This window comes from Aquarana catesbeiana, linkage group LG05 (assembly GCF_042186555.1).
Source record: "Aquarana catesbeiana isolate 2022-GZ linkage group LG05, ASM4218655v1, whole genome shotgun sequence".
In the NCBI taxonomy this organism is placed as follows: Eukaryota; Metazoa; Chordata; class Amphibia; order Anura; family Ranidae; genus Aquarana; species Aquarana catesbeiana.
The window spans coordinates 417,215,051-417,235,075 of record NC_133328.1 but is presented as its reverse complement, the minus strand read 5'-3'; the positions used below and the strand labels follow the sequence as shown (position 1 = coordinate 417,235,075).

At 40.7% G+C, this 20,025-nt stretch overlaps 1 protein-coding gene across 5 annotated transcripts in view; it reads left to right on the top strand.

Annotated features, from left to right (window-relative positions):
* Positions 1 to 20,025, top strand: part of NFATC1 (nuclear factor of activated T cells 1) — a 278,854-nt gene that overhangs the window by 35,785 nt on the left and 223,044 nt on the right. For all 5 annotated transcript variants that reach the window (XM_073631211.1, XM_073631209.1, XM_073631213.1 and 2 more), the window contains exon 2: positions 2,346 to 3,429. In XM_073631211.1, coding sequence (XP_073487312.1) covers positions 2,346 to 3,429 — 1,084 coding nt within the window. The remainder of the gene's footprint in view (positions 1 to 2,345; positions 3,430 to 20,025) is intronic.

Sequence of the window (20,025 nt, the reverse complement as noted above, 5' to 3'; positions counted from 1 at the left end):
GAAGACTGTGATTATCGCTAGTGGCTATAATAGCTGCTTACGATATTCGCAAGCAAATCCGGCAGGCTGGTTGTGCCCAAGTTGATCAGTCGATCAACTTGGTACATTCAGCCTGCCCATTAATGGTTTAAATCTCAGCCGGTTCAGCAGGAACCGTGTATGGCCAGCCTTAGTCTTCAGATAATCACTCAATTGCAAGCAAAATAAAATCAATAGAAACTTTCCGTAGACCTGCTTGGATAAATTACTAAATGGGGGTGGGTGTGAACTTCATTTCCTAAATATTTCTTGAATGTAAGCCCTAATCAAGTATCACAAATCTACACTGGGAGTTTGTCATTGGCCAACCTGTTTAATTTTTTGTATGTATATTGTTTGTAAGCCTCATGCACACTGGCTGTTTTTGCAGCTTCTTCTAGAGGCGTCTGGCATTTTTTTCCCCTGCCTCTAAACTCCCCTCCATGTTAGCCTATGTGTCCATGAACACATAGGCTTTTAGCAGCATATAGCAGCAGGGGCTTTTAGAGGCTGAACAAAAAACTCCACTGCCAGTGTGTCCAGGAGCATCAGCATTTTAACAGAAAAAACGCTTGAAGCTGTTAATTGCGCATTAGCAATAAGTGCATTTAGAGCTTGAGCGTTAATTAATTTCAGTGGCCAGAATACATTTTTTTGATGCTTGTAAACGTGCCTAAAAGCTTGTAAAAGCTTTAGACACTTTAACAGGCGTCAGGTTTTTTTTCTGCCAAAACGCTGATGCCAGGAGGAAAGGCTTCTAGGAGAGTTTGCAAAACGTCCTGTGTGCATGAGGCTTAAGGTCGGCCATAGACAGTTCAAATCTCGGCCGGTTCAGCAGAAACGGGCTGACCATGTATGGAGAGGCTGAATGTACCAAGTTGATGAATCGATTAACTTGGGTACAAACAAACTGATGGATTTTATATGGGATTATTGCTAGCAGCTGTTATAGCCACTAGCAATAATCACTGTCTTCTCCTGGCAGGGACGGCTTCCCCCTGCCGAGAGAAGACAATGGGGGTTATCTACTAAAGGCAAATCCACTTTGCACTACAAATGCACTGAAAGTGCATTTGGAAGTGCAGTCGCTGTAGATCTGAGGGGGACATGCAAGGAAAATAAAAAACAGCATTTTAGCTTGCACATGATGGTAAATTCAGCAGAGCTTCCCCTCATTTTAGATCTTCCACTCAGATCTACAGCACTTGTAGTGCAAAGTGGATTTGCCTTTAGTAAATCAACCCCAATGTCTCGCCAGGAGGGATTCCCTTGTCAGCACTGTCTGGGTTGATGGGGGAATTGTGCAAATTTTTTCCTGCAACCCATGGAAATTTGCACTGTCTATGGCCTTCTTTAAAGCAAAGCTAAACTGTACAGTACTACTTTTGTGTGTGGGACTGTGGCTGCCTTCATTGGCCGGCGTGGGATGAAGCCACTCCTGTGCATGTGCAAGAGTGCAATCATTCTGGCACACAGACACTGTGCCAGAGCAGAAACTGAAGAAGGAAGACTGCAGGTAGGCAGGTTTCTTTTATTCCAGACACTGGACAGTAACCCAATGTGATAACAAAAGGCTGGGCCATAATCCTGCCTTCTAACCTAGTGTTGAGTCTTCTAACTTTACCAATCTCTTTAGGAGCTGTGAAATTAATAACCAGTAATGCATAATATGTCACTTATTTAGCTGGAGTATATTATATTCCTAGCTGCATACTTTATTTTGCGCTACTTCAGGAAATACTTATACCATTCTCCTTTTTTGTTCTTTTTTTATTGTTAAATAATAGTAAGTGCTCAGAGACATAATTGTAGAATTGTTATGTTTTGGTTAGTATTTTGTGATAAATGTAGTAAAATTAGAATTCTCTCTATGACAGAGTAGACTAGAAGTGCTAATACAATTAATGTTAATAGGTTTGAATGATGGGAGTTGGCAGTATAATTAGTAGGTTTGTGCAGCTCCAACATCAGTGGTGGGTTAACACAATAGAAGGGCATGTGCAGAAATTACAGTTGGGTCCCTTCCTACACATTATGAAAAGTATTAATGCAGGTACATTGCCCACCACCCACTCGAGACCTTAGCAGAGGTGCATTGTCATTAGTTTCTCCCCATCCAACTTCTCAACCAACAAAATCCTACAATTAATAACAAGATCACAATTCTTTTTTTGTCCACCAGTCATCTCTGCAAGCCAACAATTAGTTCAACTATTATAGTATTTTAGTACCGGTTTTCTGAATTTATTTTACCTTAAGATTAAATACACGCATATCACTAGATTTCTGTTTAACTAATCTGGGCATCTCTCATCACTTTTTTCCAGAACACTATAACTATGCATCTTCCAATATAAGTGCCAGCCTGTCACTGAGTGTGATGAATCCTTCATTACAAACTTCATGCCATGGTCTTCAGTCATCAAACCCAGTCATTTCCATTATTCCATCAGCAAGCCATTCATCGGGATATGGAGGGAATCTTGAGACTGAAACCTCGGGATACTACTTATCTCCAAATTTAAGACCTAATGGAGCACCATTAGAGAGCCCTAGAATTGAAATTACATCCTGTTTAGGGATGCATAGTAGCAATAACCAGTTCTTTCATGAAGGAGATGTGGAAGAATCGATCCCTAATGTTAAGCGAACACATTCAACTGCAACGCTGACCTTGCCAAATGTTGACAACTATCGAGATCCATCTTGCTTGAGTCCAGCAAGCAGTTTGTCTTCCAGAAGCTGCAATTCCGAAGCTTCCTCTTTTGAATCAAATTACTCTTATCCATATACTTCCCCTCAGACGTCTCCATGGCAGTCACCGTGTGTCTCTCCCAAAACCACTGACCCAGACGAAGGCTATCAGAGAAGCATGGTCACCTGTAATTTGCTGAACTCTCCCAGGCATTCCCCATCCACTTCTCCCAGGACAAGTATTTCAGAAGAAAATTGGCTTGCAGCTCCAAACTCACGTCCAACATCTCCATGCAACAAAAGAAAATACAGCATTAATGGCAGACAGACTTCTTACTCACCTCATCACTCTCCGACTCCATCTCCTCACAATTCTCCCAGAGTTAGTGTCACTGATGAGACCTGGTTGGGAAACACTCACCAGTATACAAGTTCTGCAATTGTGGCAGCAATTAATGCTCTCACCACTGACCCAATAGACATGAATGATGACATTCCATCTAAAGCCAGAAAAACAGACTACAGCATACCTCTAAAAACAGAGCCCATTTGTGATGAACATGGCACATTGTCACCATCTGCTGACTTGTCACCAGAAGACTATTCCGGATTCCATCACATCAGGAAAGGCAATTACTGTGATCAATATCTGTCAGTTCCACAGCATTCTTACCAATGGGCCAAACCAAAGAACATATCCCCTACATCCTATTTGAGGTAAGACAATAGATTAGCATAATGTAATTATTAAAAATGCATGTTCATTTTTTCATATATAAACATGAGTTGTGCCAGGATTCAGGAAAGCGGATATGAAGTAAAGAGAAAAATGTAGTGCACACAATGCTTTACTACAAGGTTTGACAAATCTCAATAGCCATTTGCTAGTGGGATTAAGACTTTTCACCTGGTGCACACTCAGTTTTGAGCCTTTCTACTAAAACTATACTATCCCTGACTCTTAAAAATTGTGCGCTGGCTTGAATAGACTGGCTTCTAAAGTGTTCTTAATTTGTCCTCACTTGCTTTACTGGTTTATTATGGAGGTACAAGTCTCTGTCCGTATAGGTTTGCATACATCAAAAACTTGTTTCAAGGATATATCTTTTGGTTTTGAGTGATTTTATACACTTTACATCTGCCCAGATCTAGTCCTCACACACTGTTGTATACTTAGAACTTCTATGTGGGTTAGCGACTGCCCCTAGTAAAGAAGATGACCTAATTTGTATATGATTAGGGGAATTTTAGTGGAATTACCGCCTGGGGGACCCTGAGACTATAGCTGAGAAACCCAGTTAAAGATGTATTCTCTTCTATGTTTGGTTCCTGTTAATTTCTTATATATGAAAGAATATTGCATAATAGATGTACAAACACTTAAAGTGATTGTAAAGGATTTTTTTTTTTTCAATAACAAACATGCTATACTTCCTGCTCAGTGTAAAACCATTGCAAGTATAACATGTTTGTTATTGAAAGAAAACAGTCCTCCTCTTCTCAGGTCTCCCGTCAGCATCTATAGACACACAGAGCGCGGCTTGGCTTCTCCCCTCCTCGCTCCCTCTCCACTGGCTGTGATTGACATCTGAGCTCTGAGCCAATTAGGAGGGGGAGAGCTGAGAGAACCTCTGCTCTCGTGTACAGCATGAGATTGAGATTAGGCTCAGGGCATTATAAGGGGAGGGGGCTGAGGGGTGGAGGGGGGAGCTGCATGCAGAGGGTATTTACTCGAATGCATAGAATGCATTCAGGTAAAAAAACTTTCTGCCTTTTAGAACCACTTTAGTGCCCTTTATATTACAATGTAAAGAGCACCATGCATAAAATACCACAAATTCAAGCAGAACTGAGAATAGTAATAATAATAATAATTTGCAAACAGTTGTAAAATATGGTAAGATCAGTGAAGTATTAATGTCAGTGTATTGATGCAGGGTACTGCATTTAGTGTATTACTCTTTTGCTCACTAGATATGCTAGAATGTAATTTTAATTAAACCACTTAAAGAAGAGCTAAACCCATCGAGTTAACTGTTTCCCAAATCAATTACATTTAAGACGTGATGTGAACGATAAATGTTACAATTGCTTGTGCTTAACTGAACCATCATGCCATCAAATGGCCGGTGTCATAAATGATCACACATGCAGCACAATGGCAACTGCAGATCAAACAGAGGCTAATATGGCAGCCTCCTTTGCTTTAACCGCTTCAGCGTCAGAAGATTTTACCCCCTTCCTGACCAGAGCACTTTTAGCGATTTGGCACTGCGTCGCTTTAACTGCCAATTGCGCGGTCGTGCGACGTTGCACCCAAACAAAATTGACTTCCCTTTTTTCCCACAAATAGAGCTTTCTTTGGATGGTATTTGATCACCTCTGCGGTTTTTATTTTTTGCGCTATAAACAAAAAAAGAGTGACAATTTTGAAAAAAAACGCAATATTTTTAACTTTTTGCTACAATAAATAGCCCCCCAAATTATATAAAAAAACAATTTTTTTCCTCAGTTTAGGCTGATATGTATTCTTCTACATATTTTTGGTAAAAAAAATCACAATAAGCGTATATTGAGTGGTTTGCGCAAAAGTTATAACGTCTACAAAATAGGGGATAGTTTTATGGCATTTTTTATTAATTTTTTTTTTTTTTTTACTAGTAATGGCGGCGATCTGCGATTTTTATCGGGACTGCGACACATCGGACAATTTTGACACGTTTTTGGGACCAGTGGCATTTATACAGCGATCAGTGCTATAAAAATGCATTAATTACTGTAAAAATGTCACTGGCAGGGAAGGGGTTAACACTAGGGCGCGATCATGGGGTTAATTGTGTTCCCTGGGAGGTGATTCTAACTGAAGGGGGAGGGGACTGTGTAGGGCAGATGACAGATCACTGTTCATACTCTGTATGAACAGACGATCTGTCTCTTTCTCCTTCAGAGAACCGGAAACTGTGTGCTTACACACACAGATCCCAGTTCTCCTTGTGTCAGCCACGATGGTGGGAGCCCGGTGGTGTTCGTGACCGCCGGGCACTCGCATCGCCCCTAGTGGCCACAGGGTGAAGCGACGTTACATAACGTTGCTTTGTCCAGCCGTGCCATTCTGCCACAGTACAACTGCGGCGGCTGGTCGGCATGTGGTTAAAGGTTAGGAGGGTTTAGTTCCCCTTTAAAGTTTAAGGGCATGTATAACCAAAACCTTTTTTCTTTTTTTAGATTAGATAGAGTAGAGGAGGGTTAAAACTGCTGTCCCGTTATTTTTTGCTGGCTGTGAATCTATCTAGCAGGGACACAGACAGCAATACAAGCTTAAAGTGGAACTTTACCCATAATGCCGCGTACACACAATCAGAAATTCCATCAGAAAAAACTTGGATGGTTTTTCCGACGGAATTCCGCTCAAGCTTGCCTTGCATACACACGGTCACACAAAAGTTCTCTGAACTTTCGATCGTCAAGATCGGTGACATACAACACTACGATGAGCTGAGAAAATGAAGTTCAATGCTCCTGAGCATGCGTCGAATTGTTTCCGAGCATGCGTGATTTTTTGCGCGTCCGAATTGCATACAGACGAACGCATTTTCAGATAGGAACTTTTTCCAATCGAAAAATAGAGAACCTGCTCTGAATCTTTTGCTGGCTGGAATTCTGCCAGCAAAAGTCTGATGGCGCATACACACGATCTAATTTTCTGACCAAAAGCGCACATCCGACTTTTGCTGGCGGAATTTCTGATCATGTGTACGGGGCATAACAGTTTGCTAACAATTAATGTTCTTTAATAAAGAACATACATTCCTCATTAATAATTATGCTACCAAAATGAGTGAGTGCATTGCCTCCAGCACTACTCCTATGTCTTCTTGCTGAAGACCTCCATTTTGTTGAAGCCCAGAGCAGTCACTTCCTTATTGGAAATTTTCACCAGTCCTTGGTCTCAAAAACTATGGGGTTGATTTTATAAAGGCAAATAGACTGTGCACTTTACAAAGTGCAGTTGCTCCAGAGCTTGGTAAATGAGGTAAAGCTTCACTTTGCAAAGAATACCCAATCGCATGCAAGGAAATTAAAAAAAAAAAAAAAAAAAAAAAAAAGCATTTTGTAATTGGATGATGAAAGTCTGCTCATTTACTAAGCTCTGGAACAACTGCTCTAGTCTATTTGCCTTTAGTAAGTCAACCCCAATACAGTGGACCCTTGGATTACAAGCATAATCTGTTCCAGGAGAATGCTGATCAGAATATCGTACAAAAAATACCACTTTCGAATCGGTCGTATGATAATCTGATCATTAGTACACAGCTTTCGTCCAAAATTATCCGAAGGGACAAACAGGAACATATTCTCGTATGATACCAGATGTTGGGATTTTCGTTAAATCAGTGCAGTTTTTGTCCGAAAATACAATACAAACACATTACATCACTTCAGAATTTTTATTCTGCCTTATGAGAATTTTCGGACTTTAGTAACCTATTTGTTTTCGATATGGAGACTAGTATGCAAATTACAATGGACAGTCATTCGTCCGATAACCTCATCGCCTGTACTAGGCATTCTAGTTCTTTTTAACGCACAGTTTGAGTTTTGCAAGCATTTTCATCAACAAATGCACCAAGCACAACAAAAAAAAAAAAAAAAAAAAAAAAGATGTAAAATCAGTCTTGCAAAAAGTCCATCTTCCTCAGTCACAGATGTTAAAGGCTGCCATTTAGACAGTGTTGAAAGTCACCATTTAATCAAGGCTGGAGCTACAGATCATGAAACTCATGATGTATGAGGAACATATGAAACAGATAAAGATGTTGAATTCTTGAGTCAGAAAGAAGGAATACACATTCCATGACTCCAAAAAAATAATGTATCAAATGTTAGACAGGTTATTATGCTGTTTTGCTAGAACCACTGAAGAAGCCCCCATTAGAAATGAAGCTTTGTTGGCTTCAAAGGCCACCTCTTTTCCCATGAGGATATTGTCTGCATATTTCCGATTAAATCACCATACACCATAAATCTTTATCAAGATGAGGAGGCAGGAAAATACTGACTCAACTTTGTTCCACTATAGAGTGGAATTGCTTTGACTTGCAGGCTCCCTAGGCAGTGAGGGGGTTAAACCGTGCGATTTTCATGAAGGGAAAGCGGAAGTTTGTTGTATTGCTGTATGTTCGTAGTTCTTAAGCAGTGTCTCTTGCAATGTTGCATGCTTTTTTCTGAAGCTAAAAGTGTCAGATATTTACATTGCTCTAATTGATCTTGCTGCATTCCACATCTGGGCCTCTGTGACTCATGCAAACAAGAATCTTAAGACTTAGCATGTGAGAAATAGTAATATTTCATATTGCCATCACAGATTATTCATGTGTATAGATACTGTTCATCCTACAATGTTTCTATTAACATGTACTGCTTTTTAAAGGGGAACTCTAACTTATTTAATGAGGACATTTTAAGTATATTTAAAGCCAAAACTTGCCCAATTGCAAGATTTCCTCTCTACTCCTGTTCTGATGGCACTTTTTTTTTTTTTTTAATAAAATAATATTTTTTATTGGAAAGTTTTAAGAAAATACAATTGGCATTATAGAAAGGAAGGAACAAGTAAAGTACATTGATTGATCAAACCATCCATTAAACAGTCGAATTTTCATCATGTAGACAGCAAGGTATCATTAACATCAGAATATAGGTGCCATTATGACAAAATACCTCTTGAGAGATGGGAAAATTTTACATTCAGATACTTTAAGAGTTTGATCTTTGAGAGTTCAGGGAGCTATAGAACAGAATAATTATAGCATGCAAAGCAGCACTGGAGATTAAAGGGTTTCTGTATTGTAGGCCAAAGGGCCAGGCTATGATAAACAAGGACTACTAAAGTAGCCAACCTATTTAATGGCCAGTGCAGAGTCCAGCTGAGACTCAAGCATGTAACTGGCAGAAGTAGGCCCCAAGGGCGCTTAAGGGTAACTTGATGGTCCGGCATAAATTGCAGACATTACCTTCTGGCTTGGTGAAGTGGAAAAGAAAGATAAAAAGGAAAAAGTTGAGGGAACTAAAGGATGGGGCCTGCTACCTAAATTTTTTTATCCATTCTCATTCCCAACTTGGTGAATATGACAGTTAGAGAATCGTTTTATCCCCTTACTACTCCATCCACAAAAACGTCTTTCCTTTGTTTATACTTTATTACCAAAATATACTTAAATTATCCATTATGCAATATTATTCACATCAAAATTTAATTGTAAAAATCTTAAAACTACAATTACTAATTACAAAACATTCAGGAAGCATTCGAAAACCTCACAAATAAGCTCATGCAAGCAGAACCCCACTGCATTGTATTGCACTGTAACTTTGACCCAACATATTATTCCTTTTGTTTTTCTTCTTTTTATCAAGTAAGCTCAGCCATAAGAAGTTCCACAATAATGTTCCAATAAATTTATATATTCCAAAATGTCATATGACTAGGACATTTCCAGGCATCTGATGATTGTTGAACTTTTAATAGAACCTCTAAGTTGTTCTCCTTGCATTGGTAAGTCTTGTTTACTTTAGGCTGCCCAGAGTGTGTATGTCATAAATCCAATGCTTGTAAATGCTTGGCTAATCCAACCATTAGGAGGAAATAGTTTATATAGTGGGAAAAAAAGATCCTCTATCACATGGATATGCAATTAGCAGACCTCCAGCAGACCTCCAGCTGTTGCAGAACTACAAGTACCATGAGGCATAGCAAGACTCTGACAGCCACAAGCATGACACCCAGAAGCAGAGGCGTGTTGGGACTTGTAGTTTTGCAACAGCTGGAGGTCTAGAAATTGCATAGCCCTACTCTATCACTACAATTATTTGATGCATCAGCCTGGATATGCTGTTATTTCTAAGGTTCTAGGGAGCTCTGGATTCAACCAGAAATTTCGGTTCACAGCTGGCTTCTGTCGGACCGACTGCAGTACACAAGGGCCAAATGATGGTCTTTTGAATCAGCCGATGCTACCCGACTTTCGGCCCATGTCGACTAGGCTTAATTTTTTATTGGGGGGTGGGTTATGCAAGGCATTGCAGAAGATAGCTAGGAAGGACGATAACCTTCAGTGCAGCTCACAGGAATTAACAAAGTTGCTGCATTTTGTGCAAGATCCACAATTTATATTATTAATAATGTATTAGTCCTTGCGCACAATTATGAGTTGGTTTATGTCTAGTAAAGTGTTGGTCAACTTACTTAAAATGGAGGGGGCTCAAGTAAGACATCCCCAAAGGGTGGCACATAATATCCAGTAAATGTAATGCTATGAAAGGTGTCAGAACCTGCAGACATGCAGTAGAAGATAGTCGGAGACAACAGGTACTGTATGTTACAGAAAGATTATGGGTGTACCATAGGAGCTGGTCAGAGACTGCAGACATGCTTCAGGAGATCTTCAAAAGGCTGGTACACCAGGCCTGAATATCAGCCAGTATTGGCCGGTTCAACAGAAACCAGTCAACATTCACCCAGTACAACGGCCTGTCCAACAGAAGCTGGCCTAATGTCTGACTTCTGTCGAACAGGCATGCTGGAAAACCAGCAGCTGATCGACATCCGACCAGTGTGTTCTGGCGCGGGGAGGGGCACAGAACACAATAGCTCAGCAGGGAGATCACTGTATTAACATCACATATCAAAGTTAGTACCGAGCTCCTCGATTTTTTTTTTTTTTTCTTTTTTGTTCAGCCTTCTGGGTTGAATGAAAAAGAACGAATAGTGTGTACCATGCTATAGACTGAAAAGTGTTACACAAGAATGCTATCACTGCTCCACTGCTCTTAACGACCCTTTAAAAATCAGTGCCTCTGCATTTGTTCCCTCTACAACCATCTTAAAAAAATTGTGCAACATTTGATATTTTCACTTGCAAGATCCATAATTAGGAATCAGAGAAGAAAAAAAAACATGAAATGAGAAAAGAAATGGACAGCGCAGAAAAAAATCAGAGTGCAAAAGCAATAAACAAACTATGCAACTACTAGAAACCAGTCTAAAGAAAATATTTGTCCCTCACTGGCCTGGATGAGCACAAAAATATGGGCTACTATGTGCAGGGGCCATGAGGGCGGAACAATAAGTGCAAAGGGCTGCAGCTTGGGTTTAGTATATTCAATCTGTTGAGGAAGAACTGAAATAATGTTGTTACTAGCTCAGTAATCATACATTGCCATCAATATTTGCATGTTTAAAAAATTTAATAGTAAAAAAAAATCTTGATTTGGCTACGCATTGATTTGACATTACTAAACAAAACAAATGATGCCAGGCTTAAAGGAGAAGTAGAGACAGACCTCCTTATGTCCTACTTCTCCTGTGAATCACTGGAGTGCACTTAGTACTTCACTCCTTTGACTTAGATTCCGCTGACAGCGGGATTAAGTCCTCTGTCGGCTGACGTCACTCAGCCGGTCCAGACTCTGGAGGAATCCTAAATTTAATGTCGAGATCCACCCAGATGCCTGACTGGCAGCTGGCTCAGCTTCTCAGTACGCCACTGAGTGCCTGGGCCAGCTGCTGCCACCCACTCCACTGACAGTCACTGGATCTCTGCTCAATGTAGACCAAGAACTGGGCGATCATCAGTCTTTGATCACTCAGTTCTCAGTCTAAGAGAAGGTGGGGAACATTTGAGTGGCTTTCTATCCTAGTCTTCCTGCCTGTGTATGTAGTAGCACACAGCTACTGGCTAGGAGTGCATATCCAAGGGTGGCTGAATAGAACCCTGCAAAGGAAAGGAGCCACTTTAAAACTGGATATCAGGGCAAGAGCTCAGGAGACCAGCTGATTCTACAGGGCACTTACATTTCAAAGGTTCAAGGAAATATGAACAAAGCATATCCCTCTATAGTGTGTGCTTATCTCAATCCAAAGCACCAAATGTCATTTCTGTCTGCTGACTTGTTCCACTTCTATCTGCATGAGTTATGTCTAATTTTACCAGGAGAAAAAAACTGGGAGCTCCAGCATATAGCTTGTGATTTACAGCCTTAGCTCTGTTCCTGTGTGAAATTGGGTGTGTCTATTTCCTCCAATCAGCTCCTACGCCCCCTTCTTCCAGTAGCTCACACAAGGTGTAAAAGGTGTAAAAAATTCTGTAAAAAAGCTGCAAAAATACTAGGGCTCTAGAAAAGAGAGGACTGCATATAAACTTATGTAGGAGGATTTGTTTGATCTCTGTGAATCACCTAGTCACTTCACTGGGTGTATGTGAGAGTTTAGAACCACTTTAATTGCTTGCATATACTAACCTACCTTCTCTCCCTGTTCACCTGACAGAGTGAAATGAAAAAACTCTGTGTAACGAAATTGTTTTAGTTAGAGCTTACACAGGGTTAAGTGCCCAACCCCATGTGACCGTGCTCAGGGCTTGTGACTGGGCTTTCGGTCACCCAGCATTACACTGTGGGAAAAAGAGTTCTCCAGTGGGGGAAGGGGAATATAAGCAGAGGGTGCTCAGTTATATGCATTTATTTATTTGCTCTGCATGGGCAAAGCCTAATGCCGCGTACACACGATCGGAATTTCCATCAGATAAAACTTGGATGGTTTTTTTGACGGAATTCCGCTCAAGCTTGCCTTGCATACACACGGTCACACAAAAGTTCTCTGAACTTTCGACCGTCAAGAACCCGGTGATGTACAACACTACGATGAGCCGAGAAAATGAAGTTCAATGCTTCCGAGCATGCGTCAAATTGTTTCCGAGCATGCGTGATTTTTTTGCGCATCCGAATTGCATACAGACGAACGCATTTTCGGATAGGAACTTTTCCGGACCGAAAAATAGAGAACATGCTCTCAATCTTTTGCTGGCTGGAATTCCGCCAGCAAAAGACCGATGAAGCATAAGCACGGTCGCATTTTCCGACAAAAAGCTCTCATCAGAGTTTTGCTGGCGGCATTTCCGATCCTGTGTACGCGGCATAAGTCTATTTTAAAGTTGATGCTAAAGTTCACACTTCAGGCTCTGAAAGCTCCCTGTACAGTGTTTTATTGATGTAATTAAACATCTTAAATTGAAATTGAATATTTTCTCCAGAAAACTTTTATTGAATTTTAGAGAAACAGGTACAGACAGTGACAGCAGTGTACCATACTGTACAGCATGTACTAAAATGATCAGTAAGAAATGAGAAATAATCACCTCCAGTTACAAGGTAAATACAAGGTCCAGAAAGAAAGCACTCACACTTTTCCCAAAGGCATGTACAATATCAAAGTGATGGGTAGTAGACCAAAGTCAAAAATGGCATCTATAGCAGTGGTCAAATACGAAAAGGAGATGACTTTTAAATGATACTTGCAGGGTGAGGAGGAAGGAGATATTTTGTCATTTTGTATGTAGAAATGTGTAAAATAAAGTAATAAACTTTTAGAGTTGTGGAAAATCAATTAAGGCAACTTCCCAGAATAAGAGTCTTGCAGTAGTAGAAGAGCATGGATCAACACCAATTGGCCTGAATTTTACCATATCTTTGGGGCAGTTTCTGCTGGCATAGGTCATTCTTACAAGGGTAGCACCTCATTAATCGCATTCTTCCACCCAAAGAAGAAGGAGATTGAGATTACCATTTTAACATAATTTCCCTCTTCGCGTAGAAAGCAGTATAAAAGATAGCTGGAAGTCTCAATATTGTTAATAATGCCAAGGAGAAAATTAGAGGATCAGCTGACAGAGTAAGATGCACCACAGCAATAACAATCTGAACCACGTCTCCAAAAATCCTGTAATTTAGGACTAGTTCAGAATACATGAGTAAAGGTACCTAGGTCCATACTGCACTTGGGGCACGTGGAATCTACCAATGGGCAAAAGGTAGACCACTGATGTGGGGTATAGTACACATGATGCAGACATTTGGGTTGAATACACCTATGTCTAGCTACAAGAAATTGAATATTTAACCTCACTCGTTGATAGAAAGGAAGCCGGCCCTTGGTCCTGCCCCTGTGTTCTACATTTCATATTGGTCAGTGTGGAAACAAATCACTGATGTTCCAATCACAAAATGTGGTGGAAGGGGTTGACCAGATGCCGATTCCTAGTTTAAATTGGTATTTATTTATTAGAGCTTTCAGAGTTCGAACCTCCCAGGGTACTGTAGAAGCTAACAGAGGTTATGGGCAGCACTTGGAGGTACCAGCTATACTATATACTATACCATAGGAAGATTTATTTAATAAAAATTGGAACTCAAATCAGAATTTATTGAGATTCTATTGATTACAAGTGCCAACTAACATTAAAAAGATGCTAAACAAAGCTGGGAACACAGGGCCCAAGTGAGCTCATTCACTCGGAGCCTATTGGATAATTGCAGTTACCACCTGATGACAACTGATGCTGACAGCAAATATCTATGAGCCTGCAGCTTTAACAGAGAGCCCCCAGACTTGTATGTAGACAAGCAAAGAAAGTATTTCCACCGCTCAGGCTGACACTGACCCAGGTGTAAGTGGAAGTTTCAGAGCAGAAGAGCTCCAGGTGCTGGCTGAATGCTAGACAAAGCAGGCTTGAATGGAGGCGAAGGTTTGGATGCCGCACACCGGATGTAGTCAAAAAACTTCACTTTATTGAAAAAATGGGATCATCAAAATAACAAGACTGTCATGCAGAAAGTACAGATAAGCTGACGCGTTTCGCACTCAGGACTGAGTGCTTACTCATAGCTTACTCATAGCTATGAGTAAGCACTCAGTCCTCATAGCTATGAGTAAGCACTCAGTCCTGAGTGCGAAACGCGTCAGCTTATCTGTACTTTCTGCATGACAGTCTTGTTATTTTGATGATCCCATTTTTTCAATAAAGTGAAGTTTTTTTACTACATCCGGTGTGCGGCATCCAAACCTTTGCCTCCATTCAAGCCAGACTTGTATGTAGTTATTCTTTTATTTATTTATTTCAGGTACTTATGCTGTATAGCGCTGACAATTCACGCAGCGCTTTAAATATATTATATTTGTACATTCACATCAGTCCTTGCCCTCAAGGAGCTTATAATCTAAGATCCTTAACTCACATTCATACACATACAGTACTAGGGCCAATTTAGACAGGAGCCAATTAACCTACCAGCATGTCTTTGGAGCATGGGAGGAAACCGGAATACCCATGCAAGCACAGGGAGAACATGCAAACTCGGGGCAGGTAGTGTCGTGGTTGACCCCATAAATATACCACAATGCAATGTAAGTGACCTGTTTAGAGGTGCGGCATTACATTGTGAGATGGCAGTTCTTCACATTCTAAATAGTCAAGATTTGCATGTTTAGCTTTTCTCAGGTTGCATTGGAGCCTTTTTACAATTTGCTGTCAATAGTGGCAGGTGGTGCCTGCTACCAGTGCATTAGGTTAATTTCTATGGGATATCACATGTCCAGATCAAATGGGGGGTTGCATAGAATTTTTGGAGTTTGGAGGGGGGTCTTGGAGGTGCGCTTTAATATTGTAGCTATCAAACAATATCTTTATGTAAGTTACTGGATTTCTAAAATTAAAAAAAGCATGTCAATGAAAGGGTTAATAATGTGTGTTTCTTACGTGCTAGACCTTTATCTTCTGATGGCTGATGCGGAAACTGAAATATACAGACAAATTTCTAACTTACACTCAGAGACTTGTATTCAATGAAAGTGAAGTAATAAATAGGATTACGTCACTAACAACTCAAGGGTTTGTAAATGCTTCTTGAATGTTTACATCTGACCTGACATGCAGCAGCTGTAGTCCTCACACTTATGAGGAACACGGGCTTGGTAATGACCATTGCTCCATGAACATCTGGAATCACACTCTATATCAGGAACACAGAAGACCTTATAGAGTCATTTCTTGTATGCCAAATAAGACGTTAATGAAAAAACTTAACAGGTCCTTCGGTGCCACTTGAAAAATGAGAATTCACTCTCAGATTCTCTTATTGTTTTCATCAGTTAAGATTTACCTTGGCCCTCAATATAGCTGTTGATTAATTCACACATTTTATAGGCAAGATGCGTTTTATTCATGTGGGCTGGTTCATGAGAACATGATGATCCATTGTACATTTTTATTACAGCATGTAGGACATATAGGGGTTGATTTACTAAAACTGGAGGGTATAACATCTGGTGCAGCTGTGTATAGAAACCAATCAGCTTCCAGATTTTTATTGTCAAAGCTTAACCACTTGCCGAACCAGCCACCGCAGTTTTACTGAGGCAGAATAGCATGGCTGGGCGAAACAACGTTATGTAATGTCACTTTGCCCAGTGGCCACTAGGGGCACGCGTGCACTGCTCGCCCCCTGATCCGTTGCGAGTGTGCGACCGCCGGGCTCCAGCGATCGCTCGTGACACACCGAGAACCGGGATCTGTGTGTGTAAACACGCAGATCCAGGTTCTCTGAGGGGAGAAGAGACTGATCATGTGTTCACACAAAGTATAAACAGCGATCTGTCATCTCCCCTAGACAGTCCCACCCCCCCTTCAGTTAGAACACAGTTAACCCCTTGATTGCCCCCTAGTGTTAAACCTTTCCATGCCAGTGTAATTTTTACAGTAATCAGTGCATTTTTATAGCACTGATCGCTGTATAAGTGCCAATGGTTCCAAAAATGTATCAAAAGTGTCTGATGTGTCTGCCATAATGTCACAGTCCCAATAAAAATCGCAGGTCGCCGCCATTACTAGTAGAAAAAAAGATAATAATAAAAATGCTATAAATTATCTCCTATTTTGTAGACGCTATAACTTTTTCGCAAACCAATCAATATGCACTTATTGCAATTTTCATTACCAAAAATATGTAGAAGAATACACATCGGCCTAAACTGAGAAAAAAGTAGTTTTTTTTTTTTTTTTTTATAAAAAAATGGGGATATTTATTATAGCAAAAAGTACAAAATATTGTGTTTTTTTCAAAATTGTCGCTCTTTTTTTGTTTATAGTGCAAAAAATAAAAACCGCAGAGATGATCAAATACCACCAAAAGAAAGCTCTATTTTTGGGGGGAAAAAGGACATCATTGTTTGGGTGCAGCGCCGCACGACTGCGCACTTGTCAGTTAAAGCGACGCAGTGCCAAATCGCAAAAAATTACCTGGTCATTCAGCAGCCAAATCTTCAGAGTATTAAAGTCGAATTTTTAGAAGTAGGGGTTCGCAAATGCAGCCTTCACGTTTCTATCATGACTGGTTTATTGTAAAGTAGAATTCCAGTTCACACCTAACTAACCTTAAAACTACCTGTCCCCCTCCCAACACCTATGCTAACTAAAGCCTAGTACACACAGGCCAAATGTCGGGTGACATCGGTTGGTTCAATAGAAACTGGCCAACATTCGGCCTGTGTGTATGGCAGCTGGTCCGACTCCTGATCAGCACTCTCAGCCAGTGACTAATAGTGTTCTGGCGGGGGGGGGGGGCGCGTCTCCCTGTCAGAACACAATAGCTCAGCAGGGGAGATCGCCGTACTAACATTGGATTGTTGGTACAGTGGCTCCACCCGGAGCTGTCAGTCTTGTTTTGTTCAACCCGCTGGGTTGAATGAAAAAAGAAAAGTCTAGTGGTGTGTACCAGACTTTACCTGTATAAAAAGATGTATATACTTACCTATTTTCAGGCCGCTCCAGTCCAGTCATGCTATCCAGCACCCCCCCATCAGCCAGCACTGCTTCAGAGGAAAGGAGCCATGGGCTATTGAAGCTTATGAGTGACGTCCTCACTCCAGGCCTTACTAGTTGCTGTTGGAGCGCTCTCTTCTCTCCCCTGCAACCGTTGTTGGCTGACACAGGGGAGATCCCGTGATCACACCAGAAGGGCCTGAAAATATTTAAGTACTGTATATAAATCTTTAGTTAGCATGAGTGTTGGGGGGTTTACGGTTCGGCATTGTGATGGGATTAACTTTTACATCTAGGATAAACTACAGTATAAGGATAGGTGGTACTAGGAGACCTTGTGTGCTTACAATAAAATTTGCATTTTCATCAGACTGAAATAGTCTGTACACAAATGTTCTGTGTTTGATGGTTTGCTGGTGCCTGAAATTATCGTACCACTTTCTACATTTCTACAGACGTAGAGACATAGAGTCTGCCTTAAGTATGGTTAGGTCTCAGGTGTACATTAATATAGAAAAAAGGCAGCCCTTACCACTGACTGAAGGCTCACAGGCCTGAAAAAAAATGTCATTTCTAAATGAGTATGTGATCTGGAAGTGATACAACACACTCATTAACATGGATGTCAAGCCTTCACAAAAGAAGTGTTAAAAGAGTAAGGCAGGAAAGTCATTCTAAGAGTCACATAAACATATACTCACGCTTCTCAGTTTTGCTGCTGAAGGTCAGGAAATCACCACTTACAGCTCACCAACTCACTTATGAGTAGTTGCCTATCATCTCTTGGCCCCCTGGTGAATCAGGGTTTACACAGCGCTTGCACTTCTTTCGTTCTTCACGTAATGACAAAAAGGGACAAATTACATTATTCTAATTACTTTAACCCCTGGGTTTCCAGAGGTTAAGTAGAATTCACTGATCCATAAATAACTGTTATGGGGTCTGTATGTCAACAAAGCTTCCGCTATTATAAATGCACAAAGTGGCAGTAGACCTGCTATTAATTTGCATACATTATTGAAATTAAACTTGTTTGTTTAAGCTTTCATGTATTAAAAATGTACTTGTAGTAGGTATTGGGTTTATTGCTGAGAAGCTGGTTTGAAGTCACAGAATGGCTTTGTAGAATTGTTCAAATATACCCTTTGTTAACAAATATCTATAGCTAGTGGATCTGTAATTTCTAATATCTGACATAGGGATCTATAGAAGGGGACCATTGAAATGGGTTTCTATTAGCCTTAAAAACAGGTGGCTACTTAGTCTACAAGTCTGTAATAAAACCCTGAGGAAATGAAATTCCTTTTATGCTTTGGAATTCTGTGTTTACAACACAGGTGTCCACATGTCTAACCAGACTAAGCTGCTTTTCATTTGACTTCTTAAATGCAAGGCCATCCATAAACATTCATCTTTCACTAATTTTGCTCTGCAGAAATATAAAGTCTGCCATGCTTATTTAAGGTGAAGTAATTCATATTGTTCTGACTACTCTCATTTTATGAAGGGTGAAATGTTCCTGGCTGCTGAAGGTTCTTGTACATATTTTGTGCTGCTTTATTAAGGAAGACTGCTGCCCTGTACCGTAGGGTCTAACGTTGGCTATATCATTTATGACAATGACAATGTCTAGGCATTAATGCTTTCATATTGTAAATATGAGCAATATTAAATTTTATGATTCTTGTGTCTCCTTAAGTTGACCATAAATAGCTAAAATTATGTCCGATTCCTGCTGAATTGGCCAAAATTCAAACTATGGGTGGCCCTATCAGAGCCACCTGGCTCAGAAAAAGTTGATTGAAAAATCAAGGGAGCTGGGTGGAAATTTGCTGGCCGAACAGTGACTACATTCTGTCAAATGCAGTCAGTGTTTGGGTATTCAGGCAGCTGTAGAAGCTGAATTCAATAGCTTGCAGGAAAAATTCCACCATCTGTGCTATCTCCCACGTATAGGGGAATTGATTGATTTTTGGTTTTGTTCAGCCTCGGTATGGCTAGCCTAAAGCTGACCACACATGGAATACAATTTGTCTGGTTCAACAGGGACTGGCTGAATTTTGATCCATGTGCGGCCATGTCTACTCAACAGAAGTCGATCTAACAATTGACTTCTGTTGAACAGGCTTGCTGGAAATTTTTTCTCGATCAGCTACTGCAACCAGTGGGCTGCAGCTGCTGATAGGTGCATTCTGGTAGTGGAGAGTCTCCTCTGTCAGAATACAGTGTCTCAGTGGGGAGAATTCTTCTCTCCACCTTGATTATGTGAATGGGATGAGGAATCTGTTTGGCTGAATGGAAACAAACGGTTCATCTATGGCTAGCCTTAAGCAGGGTATACATGTTCAGTTTTTTTTCATTCAAAAAGCAGATTCCTGCATCCACACACAATGGATATGCAGGGATCAGGCTTGGGAAAGATCATGACTATATGGTACCCAGTCCATAGCCCAGTGCTCCAGTGAGCATGGGGGGGAGCAGAGAGCCGGTGATTGACAGTGACCAGCTCTCTGCTCAAGGTGCTCTGAGAACCAAGCGATCGGCAGCGTTTGATCACTTGGTTCTCAGCCTTAGAGCCAGCGGGGGACAGATGCAGCATCTGACTGATGCTGCATCCACTTAGGTAAGTATGATTAAAAAAAAAGTAAAATCCCATAGT